Here is a 20906-nt window from a genome sequence, read left to right as displayed (position 1 = left end):
CATAGTTTGACTTCTTATCTTTCTTCTTTCTGGTAGCTGGTACAGCTTTGTGGTTTGTAACTGCTCCAGCTAGGGGAGGCCGGAACTCCAGTCCTCCGTCCCTGGCTAGGGGACTCTCTGTGCTTTTGCCATTCAGGGCTGCTTCGAGCGAGGTGCCCTGGAGGGGTAGAAGTGGAAGAGGGACGCGCTGGCCCATCCAGGGGCACAGACACAGGAAGGGCAGGGCGGGAAGCAGGGCCTGAGGACCCAGCTTGTGCAGAGGGGCCGCCCGCTGTCCCAGAGCGGTCTGGAACGGTTTCCCTTGCCAGTGCCTCATTCCCAGGGGGACGTGAAGGAAGCAGGCACATGTGAAAGGGCAAAGGCGTCTGTCGGGGAGGTGGAGATTTGGAGGACACGGCTGACCCTGGCCCCTCCGAGGGTGGGGATGAGGAGAGGAGGGCAGGGCAACTGTTTCGTCGGTGGCAGGTTCTGAGTGGCTGTTTGGAGAGTTAATTCCCGACTGGGAAGGAAGGAGCAAGCACGTAGAAGCCAAGAGCTCAGAACTTGTGTTTGTTTTGTAGAGCAAGAGATTAGTGTATCATAGTGTAAAGAACTCAGAGACAAAGCACTCACATAAAGTAGACAATTTATAAACACAGCATCGATTTGAAATCGATCCTTCTCCTGACTCGACGAGAAGCCTGCTCTGTCTTTCGAAGTTTCTTCTATTCGCAACTCCAGCATGGCCCTTGTCGGTAGAAGGAGCCTCAGAGGTGCCGTCCTGTGTGACACAGGGCAGCTCAGGGGTACAGCACGTGCTCAGCACACGTAAGAAAAAATCTCCAGCACCACAAGAAAATTTTTAAGAAGGGAAAGATGTTCAGCGATCACTGTACGTTCGTGACTCATCTTCCTACTACCGGCTCCTGCCCGGAGGTGGCAGCGCCGCCCCCCTCTGGGTTGGAAGATCTTTCCAAGGCTGCCCAGACTTTGTAGCTCACCCGGAACCACCTTTGTGTGGAAATGTCCTTGTGTGCTTGTGTAGCTCAGTGACTGAGTGCTTGCCTATTGCTAGGAGGCCCTGATTTGATCCCCAGCACCACAAAAGAGAAATAAGTAGTAATTCTGTGCATATATTCTCAAAAAGAATTTTGGAAAAGCACGTATTTCTCCGTAGGCTTCATCCAAAATTTTTATCATCATTTAATAATTACAAGGTGCACACTGGCTGCAGGTGAGGAATCCACGTGGGCACAGGCCCTCTCACCCCAGCTTCTCTAGGTGCTGCTCGATCTGCTCACCCTGACCAGGGCAGGATGACACGTCCCTGCTGCTGCGGCATCACACGGAATAGCTCCACGGCGCTAACCTTCCATGTTCTGCCTGTCCTCTTCCCTCATGAGCCCGGCAACCACCGACCTTCGGGAGCCATAACTCCCTGAACGACCCACCTGTTTATTGACTCTTCGGGCTAACCATCCAGGGGCACCCTTCAGATCACCTCGGACTTATTGGGGGGGTAGAGCTCTGCACATCTTGTCGCTAGAGCCTCAAAGTTTTTTTGTAAAGTTCATCTTGTTTATACTGTAATTTTTGCTGATCGTACTGTAAATTATAGTACTGAGGCTTTATGTTCTGTTATACACCACAGAACTGGATGTAAGCGTTATGCAAATAAAAGCAAAATCATCAATTTGGAGTTTCCTTTGACTCCTTTGCTCTGTAGTGTACAGACCAGACGCACTTCCTCTTTTAGCACCCAGTTCATCTAACGACCTAGATGCAGGAGCTGGAGAGCCTCTTCCATCTCTATAGTTTTGCTTTTACACCGTGTCATTGAATCTATAGCACTTTTTTCCAGAAAGATTCTTCCTGATCATCTTATCATGTTTCCCCGAATCAAAATGTATTGATAAACTTCAAAAGTTTTTCCCATGACTTACAAGACTCTAAAGTGTCAAGTCTGTATCTCCCAATACAATGGTGCTTAGAAAACTAGATATCCACGTGTAGAAGACTGACATGAAATCCCTCCCTCTCTCCACACGTTCAACTCGAAATGGACCTGAAATTCTGAAACTGCTAGAAGAAAACATAAAGAAAACACTTTAAGTTATACGCACAGGTTGTGATATTGGTGACAGTGGTGGTGGTGGTGATGGTTGTGGTGATGGTGGTGAAGGTAGTGGTGGTGGTGGTCCTGGTGATGGTGATAGTCATGGTGGTGACGATGGTGGTGATTTTGGTGATGGTGATGGTGCTGGTGGTGGTCGTGGTGGTGGTGATGGTGGAGGTGGAGAAGGTGGTGATAGTAGTGGTGACTGCTCAGCAAGGTCTCACTGGTAGGAGTCACCTGTCTGATTCGCTGGCCTTTGGACACCCAGTGTGTAGTGGGAAACGGAGCAGGGTCCACTGCTGTGAGTTGGGGTGAATCCATCAACATACATGAGTTATCTTCTGAGGACTCCATGCTCTCCACCACCCCGCGGATTCAGAGCAACTTTGCTGCCAAAGCAGTGCCTTCTGTCTAAGACCTGAAGGGTCAGGCAGTCTTCTGCCCTCAACCTGGGAAAGGAACGCCTGTAGCCCTCTAGGAGCTGATTCATGAGAATCTCATTTCCCCCAGGTGTCTGCCAAGAACCTCTTGAAAGGTTGGATCTTAGTAGGTTGGGAAGCTTTTGTTTTCCCTCACTGCTTCTCTGGAGAGCACTCTGAGAGGCACCATCAGCCACACCTTCGCTCTGACAAGGGGTCCAGACCTGGAGCTGCTGTAAGCGCCTGGGCACTGTGACTTTGAGTCCCCCATGGCCTGCGCTGCAGCACATGTAATTACCCCTTCTCCACATCGTCCCACTCTGGAGTTGTGTGACCCAATCCAATCTCTGTATGTTGTTGACACTGTACCCGCCCTTCTTGCCTCATCCCTCTCAATTCAGAGTTCCCATCAGTCTGTATGAATCTTGGGGACACAGTGGCCCTGCTTGAGGCAAGAGGACTTGGAAATAGGGACACACAGATGTAAGGAAGGTCTCTGGATCTCACTGTGGAGATTCTGAAGGCCAAGTGGATTCCAGCATGGGCGTTCTTTCACACAACTGAAAAGTTCGACTCAGCTACTGACACCCACTCATGTGTACACACTGGTTCTCTTTGTCAGATGTATTGGATGTATTTACTTCTCAGATAAATCACCAATCTAGCACTCCATTTTCCTTTGATTAAAGCACGGGAGGAGAAGAAACACCTTCCTCAAGGATGTCAGGGGCCCACACCAAGCTGAGAGGAACAAGAGGCAACTCGGGTACCTGACCCCCAGGCTTGCTTCCGCTCCGAAGGAAGTGGCACTCCAGCTTCAAGGCCCACTCAGAGGCCTACTTATCTCCATGGCCACTGAGGTTTTTAGTCTCCTCCAGAACCCGTTAGACCTACGGGGGACTCTGGGTTTCCCTGGAGGGTCTGGACCAAGGTAGGTGCCATGAGAGTCGTGTCAAAGGTGTTTCTCGGGGATAGGAAATTTCTCTTACAAAAGAAAAGTCAATAGTTTCAGAATTATATTCCTCTCTCCCATCTTTCAACATGGATTCCTGTCGCAAGCCGGCGACGCAGAGCACTGTCCAGCAGTGATTCCCCTGGAATTATCTTTCCTGTCCAACCATCTCCCTCACCTAGTTCTCCTCCCTCCGGCCTTTATTCCTTTTTCAACACCCTTTGCGCACAGGTCAGTAGTTTCCTCCACACATTGGTTGGCTTCTCTGCTTGCAACTTGCCATTTTCATCTGTACCTCCCTTCTGGTCTCCTTCTCCTCCTACCCACCCCTGACTTGAGGGCCTGCCTTTCATATCCTATTGTTCCTGTTGCTCTTTTCCCCAGTGGTTTTCCTACATATCAGGTACTCACCACATAAAAACAGAGTCCAGCAAAGAGCCCCACACCCACTACTACCATGACCAGGGTGAGGAGGAAGGTTTCCCACAGCTTTAGGGACCCACTTGGCTTCCTACCATTTGCTGGAGTAGTCACACGTGTGCTGGTCCTGCTGGGGGTTGTGTATGTCCCAGGTGAAGCAGCTGTGTCAGACCCAGTGAGGGTTACAGTTGTTTCAGAGCTGGAGGTTGTGCTGGTCTCACCAAGGTCCCACTGGATTCGGTGTTGACAACTGTGCTAGGCCCACTAGAGATTGCGCTGGAGGCAGTGTCAGAGGTTGTGCTGGCCCCAGAGGGGGTCATATCAAATCCACTGGTGATTACTGTGCTGGCTGTACCAGCACTCACACTGGACACAGTGCTGGAGGTTGTCCTAGTCCCACTAGGGGTCAAGGTGGATGCAGTGCTGGAGGTCACAGTGGCCCCAGCAGAGGTTGCAGTGGGTGCAGTGTTGGAGGTTGTGTGGGTCTCACTGGAGGTCACACTGGATCCAGTGTTGACCACTGTACTGGTCCCAGAGTTCATGCTGGTTACAGCCCTGGAGCTTACGCTAGTCCCAACAGACTCTGTACTGGATCTGGCATTGGCAGATGTGCTAGTATTACCAAAGGTTAATCCTGGAGATAATCATAAATAGTAACAAATATTTTACCCATGCTTGATGAAATTCATTATGTGGGTACTGTAATTGATGCTCACTACAGCCCTTCAACACAGATACTGTTATTATCACAGATAAGATGAAGAAATTGAGGATTAGAAATGTTGATGGTTGCCAAAATTTACAAGGCTAGCGGGTGGTGGAACCGGCTATTGAACCCAGGCTACCAAATCAGTGCTTTTAGGTGCTGAGGTAAGTCACCCTCCGACTTCTCCCCACCTTGGGGTTACACGACCTGGTTTTACCGATAGATAAGCTTATTCCATATTGTGCTGGGGGAGACTCAATACAGATGAAGAGTGTCATGAAGGGATGGTGGACTGGAGGGCAGCTCAGTGCTTGCTTAGCATGCACGGGCCCCGGGTTCCACCCCCGACCCTGCAAAAATAACAGGGGAGGGGAATTATAGGACCAGGTGAGGCTAATAGATGTTGGTTTGTTTTTGGTACTGGGATCGAACTCAGGACCTTGTGCTTGTAAGGCAGGTGGTGGAACCACTGAGCTAAATCCCCAGCCTTGTTCATTTGTTCTCAAAGTAGCATTGCTCCTTTCTTAGAAAGTATTTTTCTGAATATTATTCAGAAAACACCCACATAGGAATCACCTGGGTGAGCTTGTGGAAAATAACAATTCCTAGATTCCTCTAAATGAATAGGAATTTGAGATGTGACCCAGGTGTCTGCATATTCAGCAAGAGTGAGGTGATTCTATATGTATTCAAGTCCCAGGGACTCCCAATCACTATGGCAAAGGTTGGAAAACAAGTTATATGCAGCTCCAATACATAACATTAAGAGATGTAAACCAAGATCTACAGACAGGAAAGGTTTTCAACTTCTCAGAGTCGCCACCACAGGCAAGGTTATGCTTACTTTTTGCCCCTCACTACCCTAAAGAACAAGATGGGGGGGGCACACAAAACTACCCAAAGGTTGAGAAAGCTGACGTGCTGCATCCAGAAAATGGCGCACGCAGGAAAAAGCTACAAAGCTCCTAGAAAATGTGAATCCAGAAAATGCTAAACAAGTACAACAATGAACAGCCACAGGTTTGAAAATGAGGAACATTTCACCCGGCCAATGAAGCCTTAGGACAAGCCACAAGGCCGCTGGTACCAGGAGGCAGGACACACAAGGCAGCATTCTACTCAGAAAGAGACAGTATTTAGCAGGAAACTGAATTTTCTCATTGGTCATAAGCACAGTGCAGCACAGCCCCGCTCCCCTAAAGAGCTGCGTATCCAGTCTCCAGCACGCAGGCGCTGTGGAGTCATGGCCGCCCTTCCGCTTCCGGGGCAGCTCCAGAGGCTGCAGCCACCCAGCGGTCATGCGCACAGCCCAAGGTTGGCGGCTCCAGCAGAAACTGAGAAGTCGCCAGGAATGGAGGTACAACCATGGGAACTAACTTACAGGTGCTAAGTGGAACTCTTAATAATGGTTGAGACCATAGATTTTCTCCAACTTTTCCTTTTTATTTTCTTAACAGTGGGGATCAAACCTAGGGCCTCTCACATTCTAGGCAAGAGCTCCACCACTGAGCTACATCCTCAGGCTCCAAAAGGGCCGGTTTTATTTATGTTTTATCAGGCTATGGTTGGGTGAGTGCCTCACAGAGTTCCTTGTGTTCGAGGCTCAGTCTCCAGGGTGGCTCTGGTGGGTGGCGGTGGAGCCTTAGGACACGGACCTCAGAGGGCCTTGGATCACTCGAGCTGTGTCTTTGAAAGAGATTGCAGGACCCCAGTACCTGCATTTTTCTCCCTTTTGCTTCCCGGCCATGAAGGCACGAGGGTTTGTACCACCATATATTCTCCCTCTGTGATGTGCCGCTTCACCACAGGCCCAAAGAAGCAGGGCCAACTCACCATGGACTGCAACTTCCAAAGCTGTGAGCCAAGGTACAGCTTCTTCGTAAGCTGAGGGTCTCAAGTGTTTTGGAATAGAACTGGAAAGCTAACACACACCGTAACTTTTAAAAAGAAATTTCTACTGAGGAGCAGGAGGAAGCAGAAGAAAAAGAATTAGAAGGAAAAGGAGGAGAAGCAGAAGCAGGCAGAGAACAGGAAGTAGAGGAAATCAGTAGCCAGCCCCAGGCCAAGCGGGGTGGCATTACCACGATGGCAACTGCTGGGAAAGGTGACTACTCAGGGCTGTGCTGGTGATTTGTGAGGTGAAAAAGGAAAGGAAAAACTATGCCATGCCAGTTCACAGAGCTGGAGGTGAACAGAAGAGCATGCTTCCTTGCAACCAGGGTCTTGAACACTAATAAAGCCCAGTATTTGGTTAGCAAGGCCCCAAGTACTAGTCCGTGTCCACTATCTGTGAAGCATCTTTATTTTCTTTCCACAAGAGGTTTCCTAAGACGCAAACAGGAGTTAATAGGAAATGTACTATCATGTTTGAATACAGCTGATTTTAAAAACTATAGGCCAAACTCTAGAAAAACTATATTCTAAACAAATGAGACAATAGGTATGGTTTTTCCCCCTTTTGGGTTCCTATAATTTAGTGTTGAAGTATGACCTTTCTATTTTATTCTGTAGTTGCTGCTAAAAGGAAAGTTCACTGATAAACAATTAGAATTTTAAAGATTAGTTTTGTTTGAGCAAGGAAATTCATCCCCCATAATACTGGAGGCTACCGTCTTAGCTGGGGCTGCCGTGACAATTGTCACAGAATGAGTAGCTTCAGCAGCAGAAGTTCGCTTCCACACAGTTCTGGAGATTGGGAGTTGAAGGTGGCATACTAGGTTCCTGGTGAGGGCTGTGTTTCTGGCTTGCAGATAAATGTGCTCTTGCTGTGTCCTCACAAAGTAGAGAAAGATTCTGTCTGTCTGTTCCTTAGAAGGTCACAGTCATTAAGGTACCACTCATAACTTCCTTCAGCTTTATTTTCTTCACAAAGTAGAGAAAGATTCTGTCTGTCTGTTCCTTAGAAGGTCACAGTCATTAAGGTACCACTTAGATTAAGGTACCACTCATAACTTCCTTCAGCTTTATTTTCCTCCTAGAGACCCTTCCTCTAGAGACAGTTACATTAGACATTAGAACTTTAACATATGAGGGAGTCACAGTTGAGTCCACAGCAGCTACACTTAAGTAATGAAATCTTTTGAGAGGAAAGGTTGGGACAGGAAGCTATTATTTAGCCCCTCAAAAGATATATTTTAGGTCTTTTTGCCAGTCCTATAGGTGGTAATACAGTATGGTGTGATATTTGTAGTTGCAAATACCAGGAGGAAAAGCTCTGAGCAGGAAGCTGGTGTTGCATGGCTGCCTCATTTGTAATACTCCACGGGGCAGTTAGGCTCTAGGTTACAGGCGTGGATTGCTTTGGTAAAACTTGCGAAGAGACGCACACAGTGAGCAGGCAGTCACCAAAGGGAGACAGCAGATTACTCCAGAAGGCTCAGGGATGAGGGGAGTGGAGAGAGGGTGGAGCCACAGGGGTTGGGGGCCTTCGGGTGCGGAGCAGAGCTTTCCCAGGTGAGATCTCTGGACGCTAAGCACCAGGGACAACTGAGGACACCTGGGGAGCTATTCAAACGCAGACCACAACCCCCTCCCCAAGCTTCCAGACCTGACTCAGCACCCCGAGGGCAGCGTGGACATCCACGTTTTCTAGCAACCCTGTCCAGCCACTTCCTGTGCACGCTAGAGCGCAGAGAGGAGAGGTGGAAAAGGGAGAAGGTGGGGAGACAGCGGCAGGCAGGGCGGGCTGGGATCGAGCCCGGGTGAGCTGAGCGTGCGAGCTCAGGAGGTGGCTCTTTAGATGTGGTGGAAGAAAACAAGGACCGGAAATGAGGCTGGCAGTTTTACGGCTGTGTCTCTTTACGGGCGGCCCTTTGTGTGCACCTTCCCCGTGCACCTGATCTCCCTGACGCAGCACCTGTAGCTGCTTTGTTCACAGTTCATCCTCAGACCCAGCCCAGAACAGAGGCTCGGGAAATCTGCTGAATACGATGTGGCCTCCAGCATGTTATTGGAAACCGGCTGGAAACAGGTCGGTTTCAGAGCAAACAGGCTAGAGTGATGCATCTCCGCAGTGACAGCTGAGGCCGCCCGAGAACCAGCCCACCGAGAGGCAGGGAGCTGCAGACTCTGGGAGTCCCTGGGAGAGAGCAGGGGACCCAGAAAGAAGGCAGCCTGGGTTCATTCTGCAGTCCCCTGTGCTCTCTGCTGCTCAGTCACCGAGGACCCAGTGCCCACCTCTCACCCTGTTCTACCACACTTTCTCAGGGCTTTGTAGGTTTCTGATGTTGCTTACAGTAATGAGGGAAAACTTGAAATTCGGAAAAGGTGGGGCGAGAGGCCAGGCTGAGCTCAGCTTTTCTTCTCTGTAGGTGAATTTCATGCTGGGCTCCCCAGCCCCAGGCCTGGGACCCCCTCCGCTAGGGCGTCATCTGGGATCAGGATGAGTGGAATCCAGGAGGTTTCTGAAAGGGATCTTTTTCATTGGACTTGCCCTAGGCTTGGAGCCGAGTTCTAAGATGGAATTAAGGAGGATAATGAAACTAGGATTTTCAAGTTCAATGCAATATATTCACCAAGCAGCCCTTACAGCGAGGAATTCCACGGGAAAGAGAGCGCAGCAGTGCTCCTGGTTCTTGTTTGCAGCCAAGGTTTGGGGAGAGGATGGGGGAGTTACCGCATGGAGGCTGCAGGTGGGGCAGGCTCAGGGCCCAAAGGGGATAGAGCGGTGCTGACTTTCACCAAGATGAGCAAAGAGCTCCATCATCTTTGCCTTCAGAAAAAGATGAGGATAGGCGAGCAGTGGCCAAGGACAGAAGAAACAGTCTCCTCCAGACTTTTTTTGGCTCCGATGCCCTGATTGGTGAGAAATTCATTTACTGGGTCCCCGGATTTCAAAGAGAAGCAGCACCCAGATGTAGGAAGTGGGCGTAATTTCCTTCCCTTCATCTTGAAATAACTGGCATGGAAGTGAGGCCTGGGTTCGAGGGCAGAGACACACAGCAGAGGTCTGGTGTCTCAGCGGGACCTGCAGCTGCAGGCACCTTGCAGGGCCCAGGGTCCCGGAGGAGGAGCATCGCTTGAGGAAGGTTCTGGGTAGCAGGGCACTGGGCCAGTGGGCTCTGGGCACCCACGGTCTGTGAGCTTGATTTCTGACCCTGCTTGCCCACATCTGTGGCACTGACCATTGCCACGTCTGGACCCTCTTGCTTCTCTGAGGCCATGCTCCTTGACAGTAGGAGAGAGGACAGGGTGTGGCGGGGATAAACTGTCTGGGGACAGGAGATCTATCACTGGCCAGATGCCAGCAGGCACCTGCTTCTCACCAGAAGCCTGTGTAGGAGGCAGAAATATGAACTACTGTGATCACGCACTCATCTCCAGGGGCAGCTTCCAGGGGGCTGTCTGGGAGAGGAGGATGAAGCCGGCCACTTCCTGTCTCAGCAGCTGACCAGGCTGAGGCCAGAAGAGCACGACTGGAAGTTCAAGGAGCTGAAAGAGGACATCTGGACTCGAAGAAGGGGCTGTGCTGCTTGGCCCCAGCCTCCCGCCCAGCTGGGCTGTGCCACAGCCTCACTTGGAGCCTGGGCCCTGAGGAGCAGAGGGAAACAGGTATGGAGAGAGAACAAGGAGCTCAGCCTAGGGGTGCCAGGGTGGGGCAGGTGACAGCTGCGACATCACAGCACAGGCATGCTTTGGTGCTTTGGTGACTGGGCACAGAGTCACTGGGCTGCTCCCCAGGGAAACCAGGTCACCCTCCAGGTGCAGGGAAGGAGGAGCCAGAAACTTCCCAACCCAAGCCCCTGTTCCCTTGTCCCCTCTGGGCCCACCTGGGGCGGTGACCCCAGGGACCAAAGCTGGGCTCAGGGAAGGGTTCCCTCCTGACCTGTCATCAAGTAATTATCCCAACGAGGGCCCAAGGGGCCTATGGAGAGGAGGATGAAGCCGGCCACTTCCTGTCTCAGCAGCTGACCAGGCTGAGGCCAGAAGAGCAAGACTGGAAGTTCAAGGAGCTGAAAGAGGACATCTGGACTCGAAGAAGGGACTGTGCTGCTTGGCCCCAGCCTCCCGCCCAGCTGGGCTGTGCCACAGCCTCACTTGGAGCCTAGGCCCTGAGGAGCAGAGGGAGACAGGTATGGAGAGAGAACAAGGAGCTCAGCCCAGGGGTGCCAGGGTGGGGCAGGTGACAGCTGCGACATCACAGCACAGGCATGCTTTGGTGCTTTGGTGACTGGGCACAGAGTCACTGGGCTGCTCCCCAGGGAAACCAGGTCACCCTCCAGGTGCAGGGAAGGAGGAGCCAGAAACTTCCCAACCCAAGCCCCTGTTCCCTTGTCCCCTCTGGGCCCACCTGGGGCGGTGACCCCAGGGACCAAAGCTGGGCTCAGGGAAGGGTTCCCTCCTGACCTGTCGTCAAGTAATTATCCCAACGAGGGCCCAAGGGGCCTGTTAGAGGGCACCCTAGATTTCCCAGTGATACTTAGCAAGAAGAGAGTCCCCTGAGGGTGGGAAGAGCCTCCCCTGCCACCCACATCCACCCCTGGGCCCCATTTTTGGTGCCTGGCAGGGGAGTCTGGATTTTTAGGACTCTGTGCAGAGGTGGGTTTCGGTTTTTGTTGTTGGTTGGTTTTTCATGTAAAAAAAAATTAATTTCAGACTCAGGAAATTCAACAGCTAGGGGCTGGGGCTGGGGGTCTCTGCATGTCCCTCCCCCCAGTGAGATGGCAGCTGCCACACACCAGGCACCTGGAAGCCAGGCAGATCTTCCACTTTCCTCCAGCTCCTCAGCCCTCCTCTGGTACCCACATGGTGTCTCCTGTGCCCCAGGCTGTTTTCCCCAGGGACCTGTCTCCTTACAATAAGTAATATCTAAGTATCAACCCAGGAATTAATCCAAGGACTATACCAACAACAATAATAGAAATGAAAAGACATTTAAACAAGACACAGTCTTCCAGCTTACCAAAGATGGAAAAGTCTGATAATCAACCACCTGGATAATCTGAACTGATAACACAGGAAGTAAAAAATAGGTGAATGAGGCTCTAGAAATGTTCAAAACAGAAATACTTTCCCATATAAAAGACATGATTAGAGACTCTAAAAAGAAAGATATAAAACAATAGATGAGTTCAGGACCATGATGGAAGCCATGAATTCTCAGCATAGGAAAGAAATGGAAACTATGAAGGCCCAACACAAGAAACAAATGGAATCCATGAAACAGATTCAAACTGATATCCAGGAGATAAAAAAACTCTGTTAAAAGTATACATAGCAGACTAACCTAATCTAAAGACAGAATATCAGACATAGAAGATAGGATGGTGGTCAGTGACCATGAAAAGAGAGATCTCTTAAAAATAGTAAGGGACTATAGAATTCAATCCAACAGCTTCTAGACAATGCAAAGAAGAATAATATAAGATTAGTAGGAGTCCATGTGGGCGGGGGATTTAGCTCAGTGGTTCCACTGCCTGCTTTGCAGGCACAAGGACCCGAGTTCAATCTCCAGTACAAAAATAAATAAATAAATTAGTCTACAGAAAAACAGGTGATAAGCACAAACGCCATAAAAAAACTGTTCACAGAATTAATGATAGAAAACTCCCCAAACAGAGCAGAAGAACTTGAATACAGATAAGTGAGTCAAATAGGACTCTAACTAGTTATAATAAAATAAAATCTACACCTACATATAAATCAAGATGCCAGAAGCCCAACAGAGGTACAAAATACTACGAGAAGTCAGAGAAAAGAAACAAATTACATGCAAAGGAAAGTCCATTAGAATCACAACAGACTTTTCAATACAAACCCTCAAGTCAAGGAGAGCCTGGAGTGAGGTATTTCAAGCTTTAAAAGAAAACAGCCTCCAACCTACACTGATGTATCCTGCAAAATTATCTTTCAAAATTGATGGAAGAGTATCATGACAAAGAATATCTGAGAAATTTTATGAATTCCAAACCGACACTCCAATTTTTTTAAATATCCTAGAAAAAGACAATGAAGGTCACAACTCCATGAGGCCCAACAGAGCAAATCAAATAGGCAAGAATTTAAAGGGAGAGGGAGAAAAATAAAAAAGAACCAACAACAGGAAAATAACATGACAATTATAAGTCAATACATATCAGTTATAACCACCAATGTCAAGCCATCCCGAAGGTCCCCACCAGAGCTGAACAGTCCCTTCCCCCAATGATGGGACACTAAGTCCTTACTTTATAAATATGTTGCATTTTATTTTTTAAAAATTGCAAAGAAGGAAATGATCTGTTGCTGTCCTTTCCCCTCTTACCTGTTCAGTCATAGGTGAAAGGCTGCAATGCCTGAGAAAATCCATAAAGCACACGCAGAGGAAATGCCCAGGGGAGTGGAGTCTGGGTGAATGTGCGGGGAGAGGGTGAGGACAGCGGAGAAGATGCACCCCAGACTGGCTTCCAGTGAGGGACTCAGCGATGAGGCGGGATGCCACTGGGAAAGGGCTGGGATGGTGAGGGGCAGACGAGACTTCAGAACAAACATACATCCTGGCCCTGCGTGCCCACCCAGACCAGCAGGAAACCCACCCTGGCATTTAAAAAAACTGAGCTTCAGGAGGAGGAGAGGGGACCCATCTGAATGAGAGATATTTATGGTTCTTTATGATTTCCAGGACTTTCCTTTCTCCAGAGAATAGAGACAGTGGAGAAGGAAATATTGTAACCCTCTTTCCTGCCTAGATCTTGGTTTGGTTTGGTTTGGTTTCATTGAAGAAGGAAAGGCGAGTATTCCAGGAACTCTGAGACAAGTCCTAACAACAAAAGACAAACTTCATATGTATCAGTCCTGGAACCAGGAGCCCTGTGCTCATTTCCTCTGCTCCCCGATTCCCCACTCTCAAGGCAATCTGACCTTCGACAGTTCCTTCCCTGGCCCGGGACTCAGCGCCCACGCTGCTGCCCACCCCACACGTCCACGAAGCACCTTCGTATTCTCAGGTCGTCACCTCTGCAATGAGCACTCTCCCTTGTGTTAGTCAATTCTTCTCACTCCACAAAACTCTCACCCTTCCTAATAACCACCTCATCCTCCAGCCAGTTTCAACTAAGAGCAAGGCTGACGGCGGATTAATGCTGTTCGCTGTCGGTGTTCTCCACGCTTCCTGGAGTCCGGGAAACCAGAACCGTGAGTCTGATTCATCATCCAGAGAAGTGGAAGAGCCGGAGCTGGGGCCTTTCTAACGGATCATTGCAGGGAAGGGATCTGGCCCCGGCCCAAATTCTGCTGTTCCATCAAGTAGACTGGGTAGGAGTTGGGGCCATCATGATCCTGAGCATCATTGTCCTCAGCGTTCCGGGTCAGTGCGTGGCGCGCTCGAGTCATAAAGGAGACCTGAGATTGGGACGAGAAAGGAGGGGTGAGAACCATCTGCCCTGTGGCTCGCTTTCCTCAGCACCACATCTCAGGCCCTGATTCTGTTTGTCCAGTCCCTGGCCCTTCAGTTGGCTCCTTTCCCAAGGTTCCACCCAAACCTCTGCCCTTATTCCGGCCCCAGATCCAATACCCTGAGCCCAGGCTCTATCTCCAGGCCCCCTCATCTTATTCTTGCCCTTAAACCTTGTCCTTCTCACACTTGCAACTCTCTCCAACCCCCAAATTTCTCTCTTTCATACCCTTTTTGTCTCGGCCTCCTCCTCCCCAACTCCAGCTTTCACATTTTGTGTATTCATTCTTTTCCCTTAGCTTTCACCACCACCCACCAGCTACCAAGCTCCACGTCCACCATCTCTTTTCCTAGACACATCATTTCCTCACTCGGACCCCAATCCTTCCTCGATCCCCATTTCATGGATTCATTTCTCTGTCCCTTACCAAGAAGATTAGACCAATGAACAACAGCAGGAGAATCACAGCCACCAGGATCACAATAACTATGGCCCATGCAGGGAATGGATCACTTCCCCCCTTCTCTCCAGTGTAGGGGCCTGCCTGTGAGGCATTGTTACCCTGCTGTGGATAGCTCTTGTTGCCTGGGGCTTCTGACGTGATGGAGCTCTGGTCCGTTCCAGATGTGGTGAGTGTCAAAGAACCAGCAGACTCCTGATGGGTAACCTCAGTTTTGTTTAAACGAGAAGAGGTAATCAACTTGTCTCCTGTGACCTTGACTGTATGTCTTGTAGTCTCTGTGATTGCTGCTGTGGCTGTTTTTTCTGTGGATTTTATGAGGATTTCTGTGGTCCCAGTGGTCAGTGTGGTCTTCTTTGGGTACACTATAGGACTTTTGAAGACCTTTGTGGTTTTCTCTGTGGTTGATGCGGTCTTTTCTAGGTGTTCTGTGGACTTCAGTGAGACTTGTGTTGTCTTCTCATGGACTGACGTAGTCTTTTCTTCACGATCTGGAGGCATCGTTAGGGTTTTTGCAGTCTTCTCCTGGGCTAATGTGTTTTGTTCATGTTCTTTAGGTGTCACCTGGGTTCCTGTGAGCTCCTGGGCTGATGTAGTCTTTCCACCATGTTCTGGAGGTGTTATGTGGGCTCCTGTGATCTCCTGGGCGAACGTGATCTTTCCTCCATGTTCTGGAGTTGCTGTGTGGGCTCCTGTGATCTCCTGGGCCAACGTGGTCTTTCCTCCATGTTCTGGAAGTATTGTGTGGGCTTCTGTGATTTCAAGGGCCAACGTGGTCTTTCCTCCATGTTCTGGAGGTATTGTGTGGGATCCCGTGGTCTCCTGGGCCAACGTGGTCTTTCCTCCATGTTCTGGAGGTGTTGTGTGGGCTCCCGTGATCTCCTGGGCCAACGTGGTCTTTCCTCCATGTTCTGGAGGTGTTGTGTGGGCTCCCGTGATCTCCTGGGCCAACGTGGTCTTTCCTCCATGTTCTGGAGGTGTTGTGTGGGCTCCTGTGGTCTCCTGGGCCAACGTGATCTTTCCTCCATGTTCTGGAGGTGTTGTGTGGGATCCCGTGGTCTCCTGGGCCAACGTGGTCTTTCCTCCATGTTCTGGAGGTGTTGTGTGGACTCCTGTGAGCTCATGGGCCAATGTAGTCTTTTCTCCATGTTCTTTAGGTATCATTTTGGATTCTGTAGTCTTCTCACTAGCTGATGTCTCTTTTATGTCTTTCATAGTCTCTGTGAGGGTATTGCCTGAGACAGCTGTAGTCCTATAGTCTTTAACTCCACCTGACTTTTCTGGGCTCATTGTAGTTTTGTATGATGTCATTGTGGCTTCTGTATTTTTTTCTGAGTAAGTTGTGTTTTTTATGTTGATCTCTGAATTGACTGAGCTGTGTAAAGGAATTATAGTCTTGTAGGAGGTGATGGTTGAAATATTCAAACTAATGGGAGTCTTTTCCACAGGTCTTACAGTTGTAGCTGTGTTTTTTGTTACTTTTGTTTTTCTTGTTGTGGACTTACAAGTTGTTTTCCTCGTGGGTGCTGAGGTTGAATGCTGTTGGTTAGGTGATCTTTTGTGTATGTTAGTGGAATCCACATGACGGTTAGAGGGTTTATCCTGGATAACTGGCTCCTCTTTTTGCTTGCTGATGTTTTGTTCAGAAGTGGGAGAAGGTCTCTGCTGAACTCCAGAGCTCTCATGGTCTGCACCTCCAGAGTTGTCTATAGGTTTGGGAGTTGGCCTGGAACGGCGTGTGGTGTTGCAGTGGCGTTTTGACCTCTGAATTTCCGTAGGTCTGGGGAGATCTGGAGGTCTTTGTTTTGAATGCAGAGCAGTGTGGTCAGAGGGAGCACTACGGATAAGGCCCAGGGTGAAGGGGGATAAGTGGTCAGATGTTGGGGATTCACCAGTTTTCCGAAGTTCTTGAGATGTAGTGCCTGTGGAGGGAGAGAGGCAAATAAGATCTTCCCAGGTGGAGAGATGAAGGGAGGGCAGGGAAATAGGGAAAAAAATAAGAACCAAGATAGATCATGTAAAGGTACAAATTTTCAATGATGAATGTCATTATATTGTATGCCTAAAATGTAACGATAAAATTAGTTTTATTTATTTTTTTAATAAAATTAATTTTAAAAAAAGAATCTACCCCCTAAGTTCTTTCCCTCTTCCCTCTATCTCCAGGGTCCCTTGCTTCTCCAGATATGTCTCCTTAGCCAGTCTCCTCAGAGTACCATGATATCTAATACCCATTCTTTCTTCCAGCTTCCAGACTTTTTCTCAAACCATGCCTTCTGCAAAAATACTGCCTCTTTCTATTCCCACATCTCCTCCTCAATGCTTAATTTCAGGTCCCTCTGGCATCTTCCCTGGTTCCACTAAGCAGAAAAGATCTAACTTCATTTCAGCGCTCAAACATATCTTCATTAATCACTCCATCCTGTCACCTTCACCTGGGCATTACAGTCACTTGGTCCCTGGCAACATCAACTTCCTATGCTGCCTATCAAATGTGAAGTAGTGAGAGCAGGGGTTGACCGGTTTTTTGCTTTACAGGAGCTCCTTCAGGGCTCACAGACTTAAGCAATAGAATTCCCTTTCCATGGCAGAACTGAGAGAAAAAGGAACAAATATCAGAACCTCCATCTTTCCGTGATAGCCTAGTTCCATTCCAAATGTAATAGCGTGAGAGACTGAGGTAAGACTTCTGGAAGAATTTTCTATAGAAATTAGGTAGACAGAACTTGTGAGAGGTGTATAAGAAGAAAAATGGCAGATAGGTAGGGGAGGGAGATGGGAAACTTCCATTCTTGTGATAAAATTTAATCAAGAAGGAGAAATAGATAAGATGATTTAACCCTTGTGGTTCCCCGTGAGGTTCTTTTTTATACTCCCGATGCCATCTGGGGATAGACGAAGGGCCCTCTTGACAGGAAAAGATATCTCCTCAGAGGTTCTGACAGGAATGAACAAGGCGGCAAGGTCTTAGGAGGATCTGACTATATTTAAGGACAGGGTGTGAACGGAACACCCCTATCAAGTGGCAGATACGGCCTTCATTCCACGGGGAAACAGCTGGATAGGGCACATAGGGCATGCTCTGACATCGCCAGAAGAGTGAGAACCAGGAGATCGCAACACATGAGGGAGGCTGCAGGGCTAACTGGGATTCCAGTTTCTGTTAGTTCGAGGTGGCAGCCAGAACCCGGGCCCACTCCCAATCCTCTCTGCTGATGAGGAAGATGGGGCTGGGGCCTCAAAGGAAATATGGGTGGAACGAGAAGAGCGTGAGGGTAAAAGAGGAGGCCACGTCCCCAAAGGGAGCTGAGGTTGGGGGAGAGAGAAGGGCTGAGTCATCAGGCTTTTGCTCTTCTCTGCCAGTTCTGTTTTCTGGTCCCCTTGACACGACCCCAGTAATAGCTGTCACTTACTAGACACCTTCTCTAAGTGCTATAGTGGACCTGGACTGTCCCCCAAAAGCTCATTTTAAAGGTTCGGGCTCCAGTTGGGAGGTGGTAGAACCTTCAGGAGATGGGACCTAGTGGGATCTCTTCAGGCTGAAGAGGATAATGGAGCCCCAAATGTGGTTTATTTCTGACCATGTCTTTGCTCTGCCATGGGCTCCCAGTATAATGAGCTTCCACAGGCCCCCAGCAGTGGTGCCAAGTGCTCATGGACTCAAAACCATAATCAAGATTAACCTTTCCTCTTTATAAGTTGATTGTCTCCAGTATTTTGTTACAGTAACAGAATACTAACACACTGCCAGGTGCCTGGCAGTGTGCCTCACAGACTTTCTCTTTTTGGATTCTCTTTGGTGACTGTCACGGGACTCCAACAAGGCTCCTTAGAAACTGTCAACTTCCCCTGACTCGAGACTCCTGGAGGAAAAATAACTGTACATAGTCCTCCAGCAAGAGCCACAGCCAGCCTTTCTGAGCCATTACTACTGGGGCAGGCAGGTCCTGTGAGTGGGAACAGACACTAACACTGACTTCTCACAGGAGCCCACTGTGGCTGAGAACAGTCTACTATTCTCCCAGCTTCATGCATTGAGGAATCAAGGTTCAGAGTGGTTAAGTCATCTCCTTAAGGGCAACCAGCAAGGAAGAGGTGAAGCCAGAATTTGAACACACACTCTTGGTTCCCAGGCGCACTGTCTTATGGGCTAAGACCACAGTACACACCTCATAAATCATTCCTGTCTCTTGGGGAAGGAAGGACACACATCTGTAGAAGCCCTAAACTGTTAGTCATGCATCTGTTTACTTCATGTTTTTCACAAACCCATGCAACAAGAGGTATGAGCTTAGTTTTTCATGTGCGGAAAGGATATTCAAAGAGGCCCAGTACTGGGCCTGGTGGCGCACACCTGTGATCCCTGCATTCAGGAGGCTGAAGCAGGAGTAGCACCATGAGTTCGAGGCCAACCTGAATGACAGCCAGACTCTGTCTCAAAACGTAATAATAATACTTAAAACAAAGAGGCAAAGTAATCGGAGTTTGGCTTCTGCTACACACCAGGAGCTTTTAAGCTGCCAAGGTACAGACGGTGCCCAGGGTGGCACAGCCCGTGAGACCCAAAGAATCAGAGGCCAGGGCTGAGTCCAGGCTCCGCCCCTCATCGGCTCCGCATGAGCGCAGACCATGCTACTGCTCCGAAGCCCCGAGTCTTCAGCTATCTGCAGTCTTCGGAGCAGCTTCGTGCTGCGTTGTCCAGGGCGGCCCTGCCCTCTCCTCGCCTGCTCCTGCCTGGCCCTGCAGCCGTCTCTCCGGCCCTTCCTGCCACGCCCAGCCCGCACCAGCACACGGGAGACGCGGTTTAGCTTCCACGGCCAGGACTTTCAGTTGCTGTGTCTGGAGCAGTACCATGGGAGGCGCCCCGCCACGTGGTCACTGAGTGGACACAGGGTGCTCAGGACCGTCGGAAACACGGGGAAGCCCCGCCAGCTGTGCGCGTTACCCACACCACCGGCGTGTCCGTGACTTCCACAGACCTCCGTGGCTGAGGCGAGCTGATGAGATGATCCTGAACAGAGGCCGGGGACCAGCCAGAGCCGGGCCAGCTGCCTACCACAAAATCAGGCAGCAGCCAGACACGGGTCCCGGCGCTTAAAATTCCAGACCTGAACTGTGCAGTTGTGGACCAGGGATGGCAAAATCTGGAGTGGATGTTCAGGAAATTTCTTGATCTGAGCTTAGAGTTCAGGCTAAATCAGTGACCGACCGGGGATGAGCTACCCCATCTCTTTCCCCAGTAGACTGATCTGGCAGCTGCTTTATCTCCCTGAGGCTTTTACCAGGGGATCTTTATTTCATTTACTACAATAAAGGCCTGGAGAGAACAGCTTTGGCCACTGAAGTATTTGCAGGGAGTGCAAAAAGTAAAATCTGTTCTTAATAGAAGACTGTAAATAGAGCCGGGGATTTAGCTCAGTGGTTCCGGCACCTGTCTTGCAAGCACAAGGGCCCGAGTTCAATCCCCGGTACCAAAAAAAAAAAAAGAAGAAGAAGACACTGCAAATAGCTTCTCAACCTGGGTTTAAAAAATGAAAACAAATCTCACATCACCAAATCTATAATTCTAAAGGTCTCTTCCCTCTGCTCCCTCTGCCTGTTTGAAAAGACGGACGTCCTGTGAGCCACTCATGCCTCAGAACCCTGTCAGGGAAGCCTCATCAAGAAGTCATTCCTAGAGCTTTTTGCTGTCCTGCCCTGCGCAGTGGCTTCCTCCACGTGCAATGATGTGGAAAAATGAGCGAGAGGCAAACCCCGAGGCCAGGATTAGCTGGTTTCAGGGACAGAGGCCAGTGGGTCCCCAAGACCTTGCGCCCAGGGCTTCACTTCTCCAGATGCCCCCCTTTCCTTCCTACCCCGCAGAGGATACCGACTCTGCCCAAAGCAGCTGTGAGAAGTGAACCCCACAACTGGCTGTTTATAGAAGCAAGTCAGGCCGAAGCCTACGTGCTGAGGTCAGAGCAACGTGCACCCAAATTCCATCCCCACAGCTAACACCTTCAGACTAGAAGGACGATGTTCTGATACCATCACATATCCTGTCTATTCTGTTCCTCATTTGAGAATGCCTTGTCTTGTCCTTTAGGAGCCTTGTTTACATTCATTTCCATAGGCACCACTCATGGTTCCCCTTTACCCCAATTGATTGCCAATAAAAGTCAGTGCCTGGGACTGTCCAGCACCTCTGTCCATTGCTCCAGCACCGACTGTCCTGGCTCCTGCTTTCTGTCCTAATCCTGTCCAGGCCTCTGTCCTATTCTGGCCAGGTGGGGACTGGAGATTTACTGCAGGGGTCTCTAGCACCACCCGGACTCGTGGCCTGGCCTCTCCGCTGTCCAGCAGGCCCGGCCTGCAGAACCCAGGCCGAAGGAGCTCCTGCCTCAGCCCACCTGCCGCACCCGGCTGCAGCCCGGTCACCTGGCAGCCTCTGCCTCACCCAGCCCTGCTCCCTGACTGGGTCTCCTCTCCGGTTCTGCTTTGCCC

General features: G+C 49.8%; 1 protein-coding gene across 1 annotated transcript in view; it reads right to left on the bottom strand.

Annotated features, from left to right (window-relative positions):
- Positions 1-16047: 16047 nt before the first annotated feature.
- Vars2 (valyl-tRNA synthetase 2, mitochondrial) overlaps positions 16048-20906 on the bottom strand; it is a 29484-nt gene continuing 24625 nt past the window's right edge. Inside the window, exon 26 of the mRNA XM_033766364.1 lies at positions 16048-16345. Coding sequence (XP_033622255.1) covers positions 16130-16345 — 216 coding nt within the window. The 3' untranslated portion in view covers positions 16048-16129. The remainder of the gene's footprint in view (positions 16346-20906) is intronic.

The sequence above is a fragment of the Fukomys damarensis genome, unplaced genomic scaffold (genome assembly GCF_012274545.1).
Source record: "Fukomys damarensis isolate Sample0158 unplaced genomic scaffold, DMR_v1.0_HiC HiC_scaffold_20, whole genome shotgun sequence".
In the NCBI taxonomy this organism is placed as follows: Eukaryota; Metazoa; Chordata; class Mammalia; order Rodentia; family Bathyergidae; genus Fukomys; species Fukomys damarensis.
The sequence above is the reverse complement of the archived record's forward strand: the minus strand, read 5'-3'. Positions and strand labels throughout refer to the sequence as shown.